Source organism: Pholis gunnellus (genome assembly GCF_910591455.1).
Source record: "Pholis gunnellus genome assembly, chromosome: 23".
Taxonomy (NCBI): domain Eukaryota; kingdom Metazoa; phylum Chordata; class Actinopteri; order Perciformes; family Pholidae; genus Pholis; species Pholis gunnellus.
The window spans coordinates 3930350-3950347 of NC_136550.1; the positions used below are offsets into that span (position 1 = coordinate 3930350).

The window sequence follows — 19998 nt, forward strand, 5'->3', positions numbered from 1 at the left end:
CCCACCTTAACTCGACGGCCCTATTGAATCCCACGGAGACGCAACTTGAAGCACGACAGCGAAGGTAAGTTTTTAAGTCTGTATTATCTTTAAAAAAAAATGGTGGCCTTTTCTGCAACCATAATTGATTCCAACGATGTGTTCACTGGACCCAACACGAACGGCACCAACAGTGTTCTCATCTATAACAGAGTCTTCACAAACATTGGCTTCAATTACAACAGTAAAACGGGTATGTTCCAGATGCATAACCTTCAGAAGACTAACCAATGATTAACAGTTCTGAAAATATCCGTCTTTCAAATGTAATGCATCGCATCATCCACATTATTGGATAACTGGATATCTTTATTATTTTAACAAGACATAAAAGTGGTATCTATCTTCTCATCTAACTGAGAAGATGATGGTTATTTGTTTTGGCGTTGAGTAGAAAAATGTATTAAGAACCAAGTTAGGACAAATGTTTTCATAACCTATTGAAGTCATTGCATTCTCCTCTTCAACAGGCATCTTCACTGCTCGACTGAAAGGCGTTTACCACTTTACATTCATGACTTCCGGCTACAACGGTCACACTTCAGGAGCCATCCTGGTGAAGAACGGGCGTTACCAAGTGAGCGCCTGGGAATTCAAAGGCTCAGATACCTGTGACACCACCAGCAACACAGTAATCCTTGAGCTGAATGTCGGGGTTGTTGTAAAACTCTTTTTGGCTTGCTGTGCATCAAAGCCCTCACTACTAGTTACAGATGTACCCGAGATCAACATATGAACATTAACTCAGTCACATGCAAAAATCCGTAATGTGTGTAAAATAGTGTTGTACTAACAAAATGATCGATTGGTGATTCAACAAAACCAAGTTGAGATGATTATAATGTATATTTCTATCAACACATTTAAAAACCCTTTTACTTTTTCAAACAATTATAAACAGTAGATTATATGTAATTGATATACATTTAGTTTTGTCACGCAGCAACGGGCAACATGCAGAGATTCATATTGTGACATGTTATAGATGATTTAAAGTGTTTTATAATTTATAGCAACCAGTATTTGGGATTGTATATTTCATCCTCTTTAGTACACTATTTTTCAACAAGTAGACAAACTTGGCATTTACAACAATGATTCTGGATTTGGATTTCTATAATAGCTGAACAATAAAACTTATAATTTTCCAGCTAATGCATTTGCTGATGTATAGAATTTTGGTAATAGATCCCACTAAAATCTTGACCAGCCAGTTACTAAAGTCTAAAGCGTTGGGGCAGTCGGAGCAGACAGGCCCGTATGTCTGTAAAAGCCCCAGGCAATTTGCCCACGTTCTGCCACCGCTGTGTACTGGGTTCGAACTGGTGGACCAGTCCAGACTCACTGTCATCGTCCTGGCAGTATCCACCCAGTACATAGATCTTCCCCTCCAGGACGACTGAGGCTGCACCCACATGGGGCAAAGGCAGAGACGCGAAAGCGGTCCAGGAATCGGCCCCTGGATCGTACACCTCACAGAGTTGCTGGTCAGCATAAAACTTCCTCAGGTTACACAAGCCGCCGGCAACGTAGAGATGGCCTCGCAGGGGCTCCATGCAATGCAGGGCCCGGTCATGGGTCATGTCCGCCAGGTAGGTGGTTCCTCTCTCTGGGTGGTACAGGAACATGGAAACCAGACACGCATACTTGCAGTCGAAACCTCCAGAGATGAATATTCCTCCGTCTGTGACGGTGACAGCATGGCCGCTCAGAGCCTGGTCCAGGGGCTGGACAAAGCTGGGGAAATGAAATAAGAGGAATCAGACAGCCTACCATTTAACCTTAAACAAGGATACTATCATGTAGTAGTATTTGTAGAAATAGTGTCAGCTTCAGTTTGACTAATTTGGCTTTTAAAAATATATATATATTCTAATTTCTACCATAAATGTAATGTCATGGAAGAAACATCCATCAGCTGCTTTTAATCCCAGTATTAGTGGAGCAACATGTGTGTTGACCACACTCTATAGTGACAGCTTTATAGCGGGGTGATAGCAGAAACAAACTATAACAAAGCATACATTTCAATAGGAGTTTTGTTGAGGTGTTATCTCTGTTTACTAGGACACCAGCAATGAGAGATGCAGATCAAATGTCAAAATCACTTTAAGACAGTAGTAGTTTTATTTATTCTTTTAAGTAATCGTTGTAGCAGAAACTTTATCGAACATGATGGAGCTCACGTTCTCCAAAGAGCTCTGTAATACTTAGATTGAGGAGACAAAAGATTTCCAAGGCACTGAAACACTATAGTTCAGTCTTTTCAAGTGATTGATGTCGTCACAATGGGGACATCAGGTGGCACAACACTTGATATTGCATTTGCATTTCATCCTTGATATTTTGTTCAATGTTATATAATAAACATTGACCGATTTTAAATAACATATGACTCTGCTTCTTAATAATGTGACAGATTCCCTGATGTGTGTAATGTTGGGCATGCTAAAGCTCTGCATCGACACGCCCTGATACCATAGGATTTAGGACACTTCAAGCGTAACATGACTCAACTTACCTCCAGGAGTCGGTGTCTGGGTTGTACATCTCGACGCTGTCTAGGTTGGTGTTGATCTCCTTATCTCCACCAATGGCATAAAGATGCTCTTCGTGTACCACCACTGAGAAGTTGCTTCTAAACTCCTGCATGTCAGCGAGCCTTTTCCAGCTGTCCTGCACGGGGTCATAACTATAGCATTTGTGCAATTAAGGAAAAAAGGTAAAGATGGAAAAGTTCAGACCCCGCATCTGTGGGACAATCTAGGTTCAAAGTGAGAAGAGGATATTTGTGCACCAGTTGTGTCCTTTTACCTGTAGGCAGATTTCATCATGTCATCCTTGCAGTAGTAGTAACATCCTCCAAACACATACAGCTTTCCCGCCATTACTGCTACTCCATGCCTGAACTTTGGCTTGTCTGGCATCTCACCCAGCCTCCTCCACTCAATCTTCTTCACCAAGCCTATACCACTGCGTAAGGAGTTTGCAAACCACAGTTCCTTGCTTGGTATGCGCCATCCCACATCTGGGTTCAGCTGGTCTCCCCCGACCACAACCAGGGCGTCTTTGGGATGTCGGACCCGGCACTGATCCTGGGTTTCTAGAAGGCTGAAACCAAATTCCTTCAGCGCTGAACCATAGAGTTCCACCTCTTTGTTTCCGAAGCTCTCCATGCGTAGGCTAATGGCCCTGACCTCCTTGAACTCTCGAAAGGTCATGAGGGGGAACCGGACTCCGGTCATCAGTACGCCAGCCTGGCCCAACCTCTCCTCAGGATTAGCCTCAATCCAAGAGATTACGGCTCGAAATACAGCCAACTCTGAGGGCACGCACAGATCATCACAGCGGAGGATGTCCAGAAGCTTCTCTGCTGGTAGGTCCTGAAACTTTGACGTGGCTGACACCTCCCAGAAGTTCTTCAGCACAAAGTCATTGGCTTCCTCGAGCAACTCTGGCATCACGTAGGCTTCAGCAAAAGATCCCACATCCAGGCAGAAGCTTGCCTCCATTTCCTGACTCATGAATTTGAGGCAAAGCGAGAGGGCAGGCTGGAACTGAAGCTGGAGCGCTGTACAGGAGATCTCGAAGACACAGTCCCAGCTAAGTGGAAGGGTTCCACTGTAGGAGCAGCTAATCAGAGCCTCTAACTCAGAAGGTGAGAGGAAGGGAAGGGCAATGCATGTCTGATTGGATTCCCTCATCCCGCAGGTGAACATGCCACGGAAGTAGTCACTGCTTGCTGCCAGGATAACTCTGTGGACTGGAAACAGACAAAAGAAAAGCTCAGTTGATCAATATCAAACAATCAACAAGATACCTACATGACTGTAGATTAGATTAGATTGTTCTCAAATTTGTGCCTGGTCTATAGACTTTTAAATGGTTTGGCCCCTCCTCCACTCCGTGACTTTGTATACAGTCAGTCGCTCAGTCAGTTCCATTCGATCATCAAGAATATCCTCTACACGAGACTGTAAAATACCATTTCACCGCACTACTTTTGGACAATCTGCCTTCTCTGTAAAAGCAACACATCAGTGGAACACCCTGCCTGAAAGTGTGAGGAGCTGCAGCTCTATTAGCACTTTTAAATCCAACTTAAAAGGTATTTTAAAAGCTGCACAACACTGCACACACTGACCTCAATTCTTGTGGTCTTTCTGACTTGATTTTATTGACAAACATTATTTTTTTATGTTATTTGTGTGTAGTGTTGTATTGAGTGTCTTGTATGTTTTTTTATGGTATATCTTTGTATTATGTCTTTTCCTTTTACTGTGTTATTGTCCTGTCCTTGTTTGACCTGCCAAGGGACTGCAGATGCAAATTAGCTTAAGCTACAATCTGGTACAGTGCATCGAATGGAGACATTTATGTTTAAACTGTACATGGTCCCTTTTAAATAAATTTGATTAAATAAAATGACTGTATACTAACCATGGAATACAGCACCGTCCACATCCAAGATCACATCACATCCAACTCTGTCTGCCCACAACTGATTGATGGACTGAAGAGTAATCTTCATCTGTTCAAGGGCAGATATCTTTCGCTCTTCCTTCTTAGGACTCCCACCTTCTTTCATCCGCTCTTCTTTGTTGCAGAGATCCAGCACTCTAGGAATGCCCAGAGCTTGAGCTGCAGCCATAATCGAGGACATGCCGTCTTTGTTCAAAGACAACACAGCTCCAGTGTAGGCAAACTCCAAAACTGCCTGTAGCCCAACATGATCAACCTCAGGAGACAGAGACACTGACCACCTTCGGACTTCTACATCATTAGCGTTGCCTGATCGTACTCCACTTTCATCCCTCAGTCTTTCTTGGATGAAAGAGCTGACAGCAGCAAGAACAGGGGAGTGTATGTCAAAGCTGTTCCCGTTGTCAGTGGTCAGAGTCAGGTCTGTGAGAAGAGATGAATCCCAGAATTCCTTCAGGGCAATGAATACCTCTTTAGGATAGGTGTCACTGCGGAATGTGTGGACTTTATCGCCAAGTCCTTCATCCCAACATGCTACCTCTCTCACATGTTGCCCATTTCCTTCCAGACTAGCACCACTCATCCCGACCTCCGACCCCTGTTTTTTACCCCTCCCACTCATCAGCCCCATCCTGGAGTCATTGTACGCCACGATCCTCCTCAGTTCGCGGTTGTCCTGTTCAATCCCTTCTTCGCCACCTTCTTCAATCACTTGTTTCCTCCTCTCCTTCTCTCTCCTCCATCTCGCTTCCCATTCCATTGGAAGGTAATGCCTAGTAAACTCCATGCATGTGGCTGGGCTTTACTTTCTCTTTAAACTATCCACAGTGGTCTTTCTTTTGTATTTTTAATTACTGATGACGTCCAGCAAAATATTGATTTGATGAAGTTACTTTCTTGCTGCCTCTTTCTGTCACTCCTAACTCTCTAATAGACTCAATGTTCCTCACTGCATAAACATCAGCTATTCATAGCTACTGGGTCAGAGCGATTCAGTTTCAAGTGAACCTCGGCTCTGACTTCATTGTAATGTTCACCAAGGAAGAAATCTGAGATGAACTTTAATGGTTATTGGAGCCAATAAAGAGCCAGATAAAATATTTTCCCACCATTGACAAGTTTAACCTTGACTTATAGTAGTAAACTTCTGTACAACAAACAACCATCAAGGAGCCAGACGGAAACTGTTTTAAGTGTATTTATGATAACACAATGTTAATGCTGTACTTTATGTTAATAATTATTCCTCATAACATTGTTTTCCGTGATATGTTTTATATCCCTAAACTATAAAATATACTAACCTGGACTATTTTTTTTAAGTGTCATGCATTTCAAGTCAAATATCAGGGGCACAAGTCTGAACAATGAGTAAACTATACTGATCTTATTCTAGAGTATGTTATAGTATTTTGTACAAAAAAGATTAAAAAAAAGGGGATCTTGTAGTTTACATTTACATAATGGAAGTGGATGGAAACATGCTTTCATTTGTCTTCTCTTTTGTAGATTTTCTTTAAATTCAGTTAATAATTGGTCTGCATTTGGATGGGAAGCTGGCTAGTGTCAGACTGTTGACATGTACTTTGTTAAAGAAAACAACGTCCATTTCAGATTTCAACATATTGAAGGCACATACAAAGTAAAGGTAGAATCACACACAAACATGGGCCTAGAGTCTAGACTATGATGTTAACGGATTGTTAAGTTGTAATTCAATAAAAAAAGAACAAACAAAGAACAAGCGTCAAGATGCCATGAGGAAATAGGGTAAGGTTTATCAGCTTATCTGATGTTTTGCAGCAGCTTTGATTCATGCATTGCTTCACCCAAACAATTATTAACCTGGACTTTCTTATAAACGCGTATCTTTTTGCTCTTTTTGAAAAAAGACCTCCCAAGCTGAAGAATGGAGAACTTCTCAGTGATAATGGCTGTGTGTTTGCTTGCTGGTCTATCTGAGTGCCAGACTGGAGGTGAGGACAATCAGACCCAGATCACAGAACTCACACATGAAGACCTGGCAGACACCTGGGTTGAGCAGGATGCTCTCCAGAATTTAGAAACGCCAACCATTTTGACAACGGCCTCAACAGCAACCCAGCCAAGCTGTAATCCACCCATCTACACAGTGCTGAAGGAGCTGGGGGCTCTAGAAGAAAAGCTTGCAGCTACCACGAGAGCTCTGGAGGAAACGAACAAAAGGCTGGAGGCCAGTGAGAAAAAGCTCTCTGCACTTGAGAACAGTGCAGAGTATCAAGGTAATACAAATATACTAAACAATGGTTGTGCAGAGCCATAGTTCGTCATACAAACCACTTGTTGTGAGCCGAATTGGTCTATTATGATCTCACATCAAACTTGTTGTTGCACATTATTTCATTTTGCAGAAATAATTTGTAATTTTTTTGAAAACCTCTATAATTAGAGTTATTATAATTATTATGATTATTATTAATGTTGTTGTTGTTATTACTATTGCATTTTAAGTTCATGTGAGTTTCTACACTTCCAAAGTGCCAATTTAAATCACTAACATGGGCCCCACACACACACACACCAAAACAGGCTTCAGTGTAATTGCACTGCCTGCGCTGCACTTGTTTGTGGATGCCGTTCGTTGAACAGCATGATCATGAAACTCTGTCGTGCCATTTTATTTTGAAGGTCAGAATAATGACGTATTCACGTTTCCATCTCTCAGGGCGGCCTCGGATTGCATTTTCTGCTACATTATCAATAGATGCCACCATTGGTCCTGTGAATGTTCTTTACGCTCTGGTCTACAATCATGTTCTGTTCAACACTGGAGGACATTACAGCCCAGTCACAGGTCAGTATTCACTGTGTACTTGCTCTTGAATTAGTTGTCATGTACTGTTTGGTAACTCATGTTGAACAGTGATTTTATTTTACTATTGTTGCAGGTTATTTTACAGCACCAGTGCAGGGAGTCTATTATTTCACTTACACCTCCCAATGCTGGAGTGATAACTCCAGTGGCAGTTTGTACCGAAATGGAAACCAAATAGTGTCATGGTATGGTTATGATAAAAATCAGTCTAGATCTAACAGCGCTATCTTGCAGCTACAAGTTGGAGACTATGTCAATGTTCGTCTCTGGGAAAACAGAAAGATCAGTGGTCATCCAAATAACTACTCCTCATTCAGTGGATTTTTGCTTTTCCCTGTGTGACGTTCATGAAAAATATTTACAGATTTTCCAACTTTTAATAATTATTGTCAAAAGATTGCTAAATGTAAGGTGACTTCCTGCAGCTGTACACTTCATGTTCTGTTTGTCAGTTCAAAATGTTAATTCTCACTTCACTGATTTATGAGCAATAATAAATAACATTTAAAGCAATAAGACTTAATTTCATTAATTTAATGGTTTCCTTTTTTATTTCAATATTGTTTTTTTTGGTATACATGTTAAATGTTCTGTACTTTTTTTCTAACACCATTTTCTGATACCTGTAAATCATAATGTACCACATAAATCATAATTTATTTTATTTATATTGTTCAGAAAAGCTCTTTAAAATTGTCAATAAATGGCGCGATTACAAAAACACAGACTGCTGTATTCTCTTGCACCTTTCATAGAAAAGTAATGTCTGAAATATATTTACTTTGGATGCTTTGATTACAAACTCTTCATTGTACAGTCAGAGAAATACGTTAATTGAATTTTTAACAATATATTGACTACATATTACTGTAGGTCTAGCATCAAAACAGTAAAAAATACAGTGTGACCACTTGTAATAAATCAATTACCTTGGCGAAGATGGTTTAATCCCTGCTTGTTTAATGTTGAGAATAAGGGATTTCAGGCTTATTCTACTTTTGCATAGATTGTTAAAATGTGTGCATCCGCTATGTTATATTTTACACAATATTAACACTTGGAGTTGAATGAATAAAGTGCAGAGAACTAAAGACTTATATTAAATCAATAAAAAGAAAAGCAATACGTCTGCCTCAAATATTATATTAATCAACAAGATCAAATAAATGATAATGCAATAACCCTTAGAACAATCTTTGCCAAATTAAGGTTATTACACACTGCTTAGTGTTACATTCCCCTAACATTTTACTATTTTAAGAAGTCGGAAAAAGATTTCCCAAAAAGGAAAGTATAATCTCATGGTGTGTTTCTGTGGTACAGGTTTGTCCTTCAATACAAGGCTGTTCAATACAGCTGGTGAATGCTATAATTCAACACCTGCCACGTGAGGTCTGTTGCAATTCTGTGCTCGTTCACCTGAGATGATAACTTTAATTTTTCGCTACTTTTGTAGTATTTAACCAGGATGGTTTTGACACCACAGCACAGTGTTGAACCGTGACTTTCTACAGTTTTACTCAGTTGAAGGTGATGAGGTACTGCGGGTAGGCCTGGTCATCGTGGAAGATCACAAACATGGTGGGCTGCTGCTGGTTGTTCACCAAACTGTCGAAGCAGTCAGTCGGGTCTGAGCCTCGAGGAGGGGTGTCTTTCATGGAAGGATTACCGACCGTGTAACGGCCGGTCAGGACACGAGCCACATACATCCTCTTCAAGCCTGACGCGTCTGCTGGGCTGTATCTGCTTGCGGAATACTGTGCATCGACAGCAAAGTAAACTCCCTTTCCATACATGGTAGCTGTGATAGAAATACACAAGAAAAGACACTTTTCAACAACCAAAATACACATATAGGTGTTTTTTTTACTACTTTGTCCATGTACGTCTTTATAGTTCTCCTAAATTCACCAAAATGTTGCATTAGATAATGCTTTTTTTAATGGTTATATATTTTTTTTAACCTTATTTCCTTGTAGTGTCCTGCAAAATGTATGGAATTTTTTTTAATACACAGCTTTAAATTTTAGTTTTTTTCGCAGATTCTAAGACAGAAAACTCCACTTCAGTAGCACTTACACACACCGCCTTCCCAATTTCATTCATACCTATATTCTCAAGGTTTTTACAGAGGGATTTGTTTATATATAAATAAATAAAAAAAATATATAAATCTATTTTTTATGGCCGTTGACAGTATTTCCATTTATGGTGTGATATAAAGAGATATCCAAAAAATCCCGTGGTAAGTATCATATTTATGCTCTGGAGATTTATGCAAATTAGCACATACTTGATAAGATGTTGCCTCATTTGCATATCCAAACATACAATTTCAGAAAACTTGCAATACAAAAAATAATTACCTTAATGTACGTAAGTAATCAACTGGGGATGTTTTATGGTGATATTTATTGGTTAAAATGTCTCCCCTTAAAAGGAGTAGTTCAACACACTATTCACTTTGTTGCCACAAGATAGACGAGAGGATCGACACCACTCTCATGAAGCTGCAGACAGAAACCGGTTGGCTTAGTTTGGCATGTGACAACATTGCTTACCGTGTTTTCCTGCGTAGCTCCTGTTAAATCTGTCCTTTTCGATGCAGTGGCATGACTTTGCCGATGTTCCATGGTAGAGAGTCTTCTCCCCAAGTTCTGCTGGGCCATTTTTGGCAAATATACGCTGCTTACACACAGTATAGGCATGCCACAGGTAGTAGTTTTGCACCCGCTCAATCTGAGATCAGAAAGAAAAAAAAATTACTTGTTCTGTGCTGTAGGTTTTTAATATGAGAGACGTGTGCTTTTGTGTTCTTATAGTCACTTTTTGTATTTTGTATTTAGCCGTTTGGAGGATGCCCTGGGCTACAGTCTGGTACTCTGGTGAGTTAGGTTGCAGCTGGACCTTTTTAAACACTTCTCCATGCATAGGTTCCCATTCTGTTGGCAACTCTAAGGCTGAAGTAGAAGTCACATGAATTAATGTTTTTAAGACGTGAAAAAAAGAGGATGGTTTTAACATGAGCGGAATCTAAAGTAAAACTACAAAAAGTGACATACCTGTGTCAGACTTGCTCCTTTTCACTTTGTACACGGCGCCTGTTACTTTGGTGGCTTCTTGTGTTCTCAGGTTGACTTTCAACGTCATGCCGTCTGGTGCCGTCAACTCTACAGACACTTGTTTCTTCAGGTGAGCATCCTCCAGCATGTAGTTGTCATGCATGCTCAGCTCTTGCCAGGCCTTATTTATATCCTGAATCGACCACTGCACAGTAAGAGCCAACATGGCTTCTTCTTTGTCTTGGAGGTCTTCGCAAAGTGCCTCTTGGACTGCTCTGTTTACAAGCTCGATGGCGCCCAACACGTCCTCTTTTAGGCCTGTCAGCACATAGACCTCTCTTCCTGACCCTGGCCGATCTCTGGCTTCAGCTCGGGCTGCGTTTCCTGCTCGGTTGCCGTTCACATCCTCAGAACTTTGACGCCTCCTGCACTCCAGGCTTATACCCAAGACTTTGACTTTGGCCTGCACTGCCTCCAGCTCCATCCCATCAAGCCTGGAAAAATTATGTACATCCACCTCTCTCTCTACCAGCTGCTTCTGCAGGATCCCCTCCAACTCTTTCTTGATTGTCCTGATGCTGTCTGGACCACAACTGATCACACTTACTACAGCTGGCGGTGGCTTTGAGGAGGCGAAGGTTTTGCCTTGAGGTGTAGAAGTTGTGGAGGTTTTTGAATACTTGTCGTGCCACTTCTTGAGCTTTTGTTTAGCTTTTTCTAAAAAAAAAAAGAGCAAAAAAAAGTGAGACACCTCATTTCGTCAATTATTTGAGCCCAGATAAGATGTGTGATATCGAAGATACTCAACAAGAGATAACTACAGAATGACCAAAACAACTACAAAGGGTAATGAAAAGAGGAGCGAGAGACACACAAAGCAGCTACAAAGAGACACAAAACCACAGAGAGATATGTAACAACCGCAAATACACACTAAACAACAACAAGAGCTATTAACAAATATTCGGTCTGTGTGTCTTGCTCACTGGTAGGAGAGCTGGTGGGGTCTGTGACCAGGACTCTCATAATCTGCCCATGGTTTATATCCATCATATTATGTGCCAATCTTACCATTTATCAATATATATCAATATGTTGTGAAGGTAAAATTACTTTGTTTTGTGCAAGAAAAACAAGTGTTCTGTATGCTAAACTGACACATTTCCTAATAATACACCTTATAATAGAGTTGGAAGTTGTAACAAATGGCAAATAGGTCGGTCCGTACATTCTTTTGGATCCAGACTGAAATTTCACAACAACTGTCATTTAATTGAAGTTAATGAAATTCACATTAGCTGGTCTTTGTCTGACGGAAACATCTCAGCATCTATTGGAGTATAACTAAGACTTATGGCTAATCAGCCTCTGCTGTATTTTCCGTTTAGTGCTAATTAACAAAATGCTAAACTAAGTTCACGAACCTGGTAGATAAAAACTGATAACAAATTAGGTACAAAATATAACATTTTCAAGCTTTATGGATGAACACAAACCTCTAAGACTGAGGTGGCGAGCAGCTGTTTGTCCAAAGCGGTTCTCCAGCTCTGCTCTGCAAAAACACATTACAGGGCAGGAAGTTTACAACAAGCTAGTCTGACCGGTCAAACAAAGCAACCCATGATAAAAAAAAAATGGTTTAACTTTCCGTTCCATTGTATGAGTGAGATTTATATCTGACCTGAAAGCCTGGAAGACCGATTGCTGGAGGATGACAATGCGGATGAGTTTGAGGGAATTTGGTTTCAAGTCACTAATAGCTGAGGTCATGCCATCCATCATGGCTTTACAAGCTTTGTCAGAGTCCATACCAGCCACACCTGATGGGATATATAGAGAACGATCAGATACCACCAATGATGCCATTGACATTGTTGTTATGACCTTTTTTTTTTTTATCATTTTACATCCTATACTATAATTAAAGAAAAGTATTTTCATGCTACTAACTAATTTATACCTGAATAAGTTTACTTCATGTGTTATGATATATATATATATACTTATATGTGAGACTTTTGACCAAGCTTAGATACATTAAGGTGGTTAAGACAAATCTGGTGTAGCCCTCAATGCACAAGTACACACAAACACACACATGCACACAGCACAAACCAGTATTGATGGCTGGGAAGGCCACAGAGCCGTAGCCTTTGCTCTCACACTGCTTCAGTATCTTTATGCAGTTCTTCCGAATAATCTGAGTGTCACGCTTGAAGCTAGCATGAATGATTTCCCTACAGCCAAGCAACCCGGGTCCTGTGGTGCACATGTCGTCTGCTGGAATGCCCACTGATAAAAGACATAAAAGCATATACGAACATGAAAACAGCAACACATTGGATTTGTGTACAAGATGTTGGTTGATTAAAATGTAGCACAAGTTTAAACAAAATCTCCAGAAAACAGGTAATATGAATTAATTTGTCTTTCCACCCTTTTCTGTTGGGTGCCGTTAATGTTGGACAGTAATGTTCACAACCCAAAACTCTACAAAGTATTTTTGCAGCATTTATTTTCAGCTCCCTCTTGAGACTTACCTTGTGCCAACTGGGCCTGGAGACCGGGCCCTGCTGCAGTCACAATGGCTTTAGACACACCTGTGAAGTTTGTGAACAGTTACTGTAGGATTTCATATATTAATATAATGTATACAAAACTCTAAAAAATAACACCAGTTTGTGGTGCTGCGGTCCTCTACACATATATTAAAAGTCAATCAAAAGATTTAGAAAATCAAATCATACCAGTTGGGTTGTTGGAGAAGTCAGTTGTGTTGACAATGGCATCAGTGCTCTCCAGAATGATGTCACCGCGGACCATCTGAAGCTTGACTCCACCCAGCATGGCTGTGACCGCATCATCAGTTACAGAGACATGGCGGTAAAAGGAAGCTAAAGACACAAAAATAAAAAATAAAGTACGCCTTCGGTTTAATATTTTAAAATTGCTTTGTGTAAAGGTTGCTCCGACACAATCAAAGACAATTATTCAAAATTAAACTGACAGAGCATTAACTTAGCCTCATTTAGCTACTTTTTTTGGTTTAACACATGTATATCTACACTCTCATCTACTCTCTACACAGCTATGTTTAGCTAACAATCACTGTACACTACCAGCCCAGCAGACAGATTAGCAAATAGCCGAGGAAGGACAGTTAAACAACAAGACAAAGGGAAGGTGGAGACCAAAACAGTTAAAATTAGTTAAAATGACACTGAAATAAGACTCAAAATGAATACCAATGTTGCTCCATATACATATACATATATATATATATATATATATATATATACTGTATAAGCAGCTACTATTTTTTTTAGCATGTTAGCCGGAACATTAAACATGCTAATATGGTGGTGGCAGTGTTTGGGAGCCTCTTTAATGTGTTCTGCTCCCTTGTGGCCTAAAATATACGGTGTTACAAATATTTTTACACAAATGTTGAAGTATCACATTAGAAAAGCTACATGGAGACGAAAAGAAAATTATAAAACGTCCTTAAATGAGAAAAAAAAGTTTTGGTGGATTTTGCTTTTGTCAAAGAAGAGTTGGCGCTCCAAGTGGGATATGGAGACGACTTTGCGGAATTAATTCTGAGTTAGCGAACATTTAATTCCAATGACTGCTCAGTTGTTTCTGTTGTCGGCGTTCCCATATCATGCAAATGCTTGTCTCATGACGATATGAAACATGGCCAATTGAAAGTACAATTAAACTTGCCCAAATAAAACTTATTCTTGACGACCTCTCTCCATTTTTCTCTCGTAGATGGGCAACCAGACTTTATTTCCGGTTCACAAACTCTACTTCTTAAACTCGGTTTGCTGGGGTGTTAGAGCCATGTGTTGCCTATAGTGCCAACTTCTGATCAAACTACACTGTGGCAGATTTTATTTGCTCATTTCAAAAGTTTGCTCACAATTTGCTTGACAATTGACAGGAAACATGGCTAATTATTATCATCTTATTGATTGATTGAAGAATCAAGTAATGTATCTGTTGGGGAAAAATCTAAATGACAAATTATTATGCATTTAATAATTAGTGAACTTTCTCTCATGTCCTCTGTAAGTGTTTAAAGCTGTGTTCTCAAATGGTTTTGTGTGCTCTGACACTAAGCGTCATAGCTGTTTTGTCTATAGATAAGAAGAAGAAAGAACACTTACAACTGCTTGTATGATAATAAAGCCGTAGACCGCGTCAATACTTCCATGACGTCTTCCGATGAGGATACAAGTGACCTTTGTACTAGAACGAATTGTTAAAGTGTCCAGATCATAGACTACGCTGTGTGAAACGCAATTCATGTGTTATCCTTTGTGACGTAAATTACCCTGTGCCAGTATATTGCATGTTGTTTACTCAGTATAAATATCAGAGACTCGGAGATAGATCTTCGAGCAGCCTTGATGCATATTCTGTATGTGAATCAACTCTGTCTCCCTCTTGTAAGAATAAATGTCGTGATTAATGATTGTTACGACGGCTCGAGTGAATTTTCAAACTCTTGCTCAACCGGACATTAAAAAATAAAAATATGCACACTAACCTTGGTCTGGGTTAGCGTCGTTAGTGAATCCTCTGAGATGCAGAGTTTCCTGGGCAGCCTGGAAGGCCTGTAGTGATGAAGTGACGGGTTTAATTCCAGTTCCACATGCAAATTATAAAAACTATTTCACTCCTTTTTTTTTGTTACAAGGCACTGCTACTGCATTATCTTTACCTTGCTGGAATCTTTGTCATTGGGGTGGACGACAAAACGGACCAGGAAAGATGTTCTGGTGACCCGGTCCTGTTCAAATTTACGGACCTCCTCCAGTAAAACCCTGGATGCCAGGCTGTGAGGAAAACGCAGGACAACACCGGTCCCAAGGACAGGGAAGGCAACGGAACTGAAGCCTCTGATATGACAGGAAGCCAGAATTGTTCTGATGCCCTGTCTCATAGTCTGGAAGATTGAATGATTATGAGGTTACTAAACCCCTTAGTTTTTAGGAGAGTAAGAACAACAAAACATAGACGCAGTAAAGACAAACCTGGTAGCACAAAAACCTACAAGGCCATATTCAACACACAAATTCACCTGGATGGCAACTCCATGTTGGTTATTATCCCAGGGAAGAAGGTTGAGGAAGAACACTCCTTTAGATTGAAGGGTAGGCAAACCCGCCACCAGGACTGTGTCACCAGGCAATGTTGCTCCTCCTGCTTCCTTATGGAAATTTGCAGTCAGCTGAGGTCCAACCATGACTGACAAAGCGTTTCCAACACTGGTCGAGGTGGGATCATGACCAACCATAGGGCTTACCAGGCAATCCACCTAGGAGAATACAGCAATCTAATTTCATCCATGTTAACACTTAAATGTTCCTAACCACCATGTTTATCCAGAAAGTAGATTATGTATGCAAACGGAGCATGGTACCCAGCAACAACAGCAGATTACCTTGTGAAACATCCAGAATCAAATTAATTTAGCTCGGTTTCTCACCTGCTGGGTCTCCAAGGTTCCCTGAATGATGTCCACATGGACACCATCTTCAGGAGCTCCACCAGTGGCTCCTCTTTGGAAGCCCGGATCACTTGGTGCAGCGTTTCCGCTACTTATCCCTTGGAGAAGCCGGTCACATGCTTCCTGCATGGCCCTCACCACCTCTCCTCTGTTATCAATCAGGATAACTCTGCTCAGACTTCGCCCTCCCTGACTACCAAACTTTTTCACAGCAGTTACAATAGCGTCAGAGCACACAGCGACGGGAACACCAAACACACCTGAGCTGATACAGGGCATGGCTATAGACCTTAACTCCATCGTCTCTGCTAAATTTAGAGCAGACTGGACAGTTTTTTCCAGTAAGATCCTCTCTCTGCCATCTGATTTCCCTCCTACAGGCCCAACAGCATGCAGCAGTATCTTGCAATTTAAGTTCCCCCCTGTGGTCACTACCACCTCACCTGTAGGAACTTTTCCATTCTGCTTCACTACATCTCTGCTCTCCTTCTGCACCTGAGGGCCACCCGCTTTACTCAGTGCAGCAGCGACCCCACCATTGTGGTGCAGATCTTCGTTGGCAGCGTTCACCAGGGCATCAGCTTCCTGTTTGGTGATGTCACCCTGACACACCAGCACCTGGAACCCGTCACGAAGGCTGTAGCTAGCAACTGTTGTGTTTACTTCACTCAATCCTGAACCAGATGCCAAAATCTGTCTTGTAGCGTAAGGTTGTTCCTGAAGCTGTACGAGACACTTCTGAGAATGAGCAACACTTAAAATGTTGTGTCTTCCAGTGGGACTTTCAAAATACCTTACTGCCCCTGGTAGGTCAATGGTGATTCTATTCTGAACAATGGAGTCCAGAAATGGACCCAGTTTGTTCCTGACCTCGGTCACTTTGCCAGATGGACCTTTCAGCACCACCTTGGGCCCAGAGGAAGATGTTAAAGGATGGAGGGTAACCCCTGAATAGTCAAAACCATGCTGCTGCAGCAATACTGGTAAGAGTTGTACTAACTCTGAGTAAGGAAGAATGAGTTGGTCTTCTATGCTTGACTCGTCCAAAATAAACTGGATGACAACTTCCTTTAGCTCTTCGACCTCTCTGGTGTGGCCCAGTAGGCACATCGTGCTGTCTGGGCCAAACACGACCTGAGCCCTGTATTGCCCTTGGTTCATTTCATTTGTCTTGGACTTCAGCTTTTCACGAAGATCAGATGGCACAGAGGAGCAGTTAGGAACATCAATCTTGACTTCCTTGAATTTTTCGTTCAGTTTTTTTTCTGTGTCATCCAGTTTATTAGCAGAGACGGTGAAGAAACGTACCTCTGTGTCACGCAACTCTATTTCCACCTTGCCACCAACCCCTAACAAGTCCCCTAGCACCCCTGCACCGCCGTATGCCTTTCTCAAGAAGGCCAAAAGATGTGGGCTAATATCAGAAACGATCCTTTCTAACACACGATTCTCCTGCTCAGTGATACAATCTCCAGCCTTAAGAATCTCCTCCACAGAACCGTCCAAAACTAACTGACCTGCAGCTCCCTGCGTGACCTTCACTTCTGGAAAATCTTGTCGCAAACTGGGCTCCATCTCCTTCCAGAGGAGGCGGAGCTTGGCCTCGCCCAGTCGACGAATGCTTTTTTGCTTCTCAATGAAACCTGACCGTCTTTTAACATGCGAGTCCTCTACAGCCATCAACATGGCCTTCACTTGAGAACGCTCCCCAACCACAATGGCCATCCCATCCTCGCTGTACACCTTCACCTCATCTGTGGTCTCACAAGAGCTGCAGGACTTAAGTAAAGCTTTACCTTTGTGAGGGTCCACCTCACAGTGGCACATGTAGCCATCAAACAGTTTGTCTACCTCGGCTTTCCAATTTCTAACTGTAGCACCAGCTTGAGCTAACCGGCTAACTAAAACCCTCTCCTCCTCTGGGTACAGCTGGGCAGAGCAGGCCACAGAGGTGAGTGCTTCCTCTAGTTCTTTCACAGCCTTGGGGCACTCCTTTAGATACCGTAGGAGGTGAGAATCAAGTCGTAGTTCATATTCTTCACCACTTGTTAGCAGGCTTGGGTTAAGACTGGACGGCTGTGTCTGCTGTTGGAAAGATGTACATTAATTTGGTTTTCAGTATATGACAAATTGATGTTCATTACACGCACACATTTTTTTTTAAATGATTGAGACACTTGCACAACAATTGAACACATACCCTAAAGCATTTCTAAGTCAGTTTCAGTTATTCCAATCAAAATGTACTCAGTAAGTGCTTGCGATGCTTTATAATGATAAATTATATTTTTACAACCAGTTGGACATCATTTTCATAGTGTATTGTGCAACAGTGGCCCCGAGACGCTATTTTAGAAGACTTTCAACTCTGACCTGTGATGATTTTGAGTCCAGTTTTGGGCTAACTGACTTTCTTGTAGTCGAGGATGTGATGGGAGAGCCGGCGGAAGGTCCCGGGGTGCTTTGCACAGTCAGCACCAGAGTACCCCCGTCAAACTCCAGCACATGTTCAGATCTCTGCAGGACTCTTTCCTGAGCTGAGACAGAAAAGGATTTATTACTTATTAGGCCTTTTATTTTTCAAGACAAGTTTTCAGTTGTGTTGCCCCTCCATCCTCCACCCTCTATCCCTGCCCCTGTGCTTATTTAAAGGAAATCTGGTGTTAAAAAATTATTTCCTGACTGTGTCAGTTGCTTTACTGTAGTTGTACTTTTACCTTGCGGTTTCTTCAATGGACAGAATGAATGTATAAATTACTGAATGTTCCAGGGGCAAGGGATACAAGGGGTTCAGAGGCCCCTGGGGAACCATAATCTCGATAGTGTATTGTGGTGTTTAGAATAATTCTACCAGAGAAAAAATCAAAACAACTACAAAGAGCTGAAAAAAACAATAAAGTCATACAAAAGATACAAAATCACAAAGACAAGCAAAACATCTGAAAAGAGAAGCAAAATGAATACAAAGAGACACAAAACGACTGCAAAGAGACCAAAGGCAACTTCAGATTGATGCAAAAATGGTCATTATATAACCAAAAAGCAAAGCAAGACAACGAGAACGAGATGCAAAACAACCGTTAAGAGACACAAAACAACCACAAAGAGACGCAAAATTCCTACAAATGCATCAAAGGACTATAAAGAGACAGAAAACAATGGCCAGGTGTCTCTGCCCAGGAGCCCCGGCGTGTCATCGTCCATCCACGCTTTACAATACGTGCGCAGTCTATCACTTTAAGTTGGCTGCCGTTTGTGCCGCTCCCTGTCAAGTGGAGGCGAGGTTATCAGTGCGGTGCAGTGATCAGCCGGAATAAAGGATAGGCAATGACATCATATTCGTTTGTTGATTAGTATTTATTCTCTGACACCGCAAATACCGCATCAATATGCGTAGTTCAAGATTCATCCTGTGGCGTACTATTTAAAGAGCGCTCATCAAAGTGAATGTGAAGCTAGAATATGTTTTGAAATGAAGACAGGATATACAGTATAAAGTAAAATTGTCATTCAAAAAGTTTGGATGCGGTTCTATAAGCAGTACATTTGGTCTCTTTAATTAAAAAACAAACCCAGATATAATCGAACGAGATCAACATGTTTGGAGTGCATACTTTCCCTTTCACCAGCACAAGACACACTTCAAGAAATCAGAAGTGACCCAATTGAGCAGATAAAGGTTTAAAATCACGTCTTCTTACCATCCCGCGTATTAAAAGCAATGCTGTAAACGTGATCGTGTACGTGTGTTATCGAGCCGCAGTCTCCACCTCCGGATTTGCGACGCACGGTAAAGTACTTTTCTATTTTCTTCTTTTGCTCTTCGTCCAGACCGGGAACCTCGAAGAAGACGGGATACTGGTAAGGACCCTCCATGGTGTGAACACTCGATAGACTTTATAATTAAAATGCCTACAGGAGCGGAGTGTGTGGAACCGGGTTCCACGCTAAGTCCCGGTTTCGAGGAAGTTTACTGAACAAAGCCAAGATGAATGTGGCAGAGCCTCTTTAAGAGTGGCGCAAAGTGAAAGTAAATGTACTCG

General features: G+C 41.3%; 2 protein-coding genes across 2 annotated transcripts; both read right to left on the reverse strand.

The window, feature by feature from the left end:
- Window positions 1–108: 108 nt before the first annotated feature.
- LOC306714754 (kelch-like protein 33) lies at window positions 109–5437 on the reverse strand. Its single transcript, XM_079184882.1, has 4 exons — window positions 4480–5437; window positions 2854–3802; window positions 2561–2731; window positions 109–1776 (listed from the first exon to the last, which is right to left on the reverse strand). Exons 1-4 carry the CDS (start codon window positions 5306–5308, stop codon window positions 1257–1259), a joined length of 2469 nt encoding a protein of 822 aa, XP_079041008.1. The 5' UTR covers window positions 5309–5437; the 3' UTR covers window positions 109–1256.
- Window positions 5438–7720: 2283 nt separating this feature from the next.
- Window positions 7721–19834, reverse strand: LOC306714750 (protein mono-ADP-ribosyltransferase PARP14-like). The gene is made up of 15 exons (XM_079184878.1): window positions 19657–19834; window positions 18329–18492; window positions 15935–18040; window positions 15527–15763; window positions 15167–15391; window positions 14993–15059; window positions 13185–13331; window positions 12978–13037; window positions 12553–12729; window positions 12119–12257; window positions 11934–11989; window positions 10438–11154; window positions 10202–10335; window positions 9937–10114; window positions 7721–9176 (listed from the first exon to the last, which is right to left on the reverse strand). Exons 1-15 carry the CDS (start codon window positions 19829–19831, stop codon window positions 8896–8898), a joined length of 4863 nt encoding a protein of 1620 aa, XP_079041004.1. The 5' UTR covers window positions 19832–19834; the 3' UTR covers window positions 7721–8895.
- Window positions 19835–19998: the final 164 nt, after the last annotated feature.

Coding starts and splice junctions, on each gene's coding strand:
- LOC306714754 (XM_079184882.1), bottom strand. CDS start 5,308: ATGGAGTTTACTAGGCATTACCTTCCAATGGAATGGGAAGCGAGATGG. Junction 2,732..2,853: donor ATGATGAAATCTGCCTACAG/GTAAAAGGACAC, acceptor CAAATGCTATAG/TTATGACCCCGTGCAGGACA. Junction 1,777..2,560: donor CCAGACACCGACTCCTGGAG/GTAAGTTGAGTC, acceptor TCATTTCCCCAG/CTTTGTCCAGCCCCTGGACC.
- LOC306714750 (XM_079184878.1), bottom strand. CDS start 19,831: ATGGAGGGTCCTTACCAGTATCCCGTCTTCTTCGAGGTTCCCGGTCTG. Junction 15,392..15,526: donor AACATGGAGTTGCCATCCAG/GTGAATTTGTGT, acceptor TCAATCTTCCAG/ACTATGAGACAGGGCATCAG. Junction 12,730..12,977: donor CCAGGCCCAGTTGGCACAAG/GTAAGTCTCAAG, acceptor GTCTTTTATCAG/TGGGCATTCCAGCAGACGAC.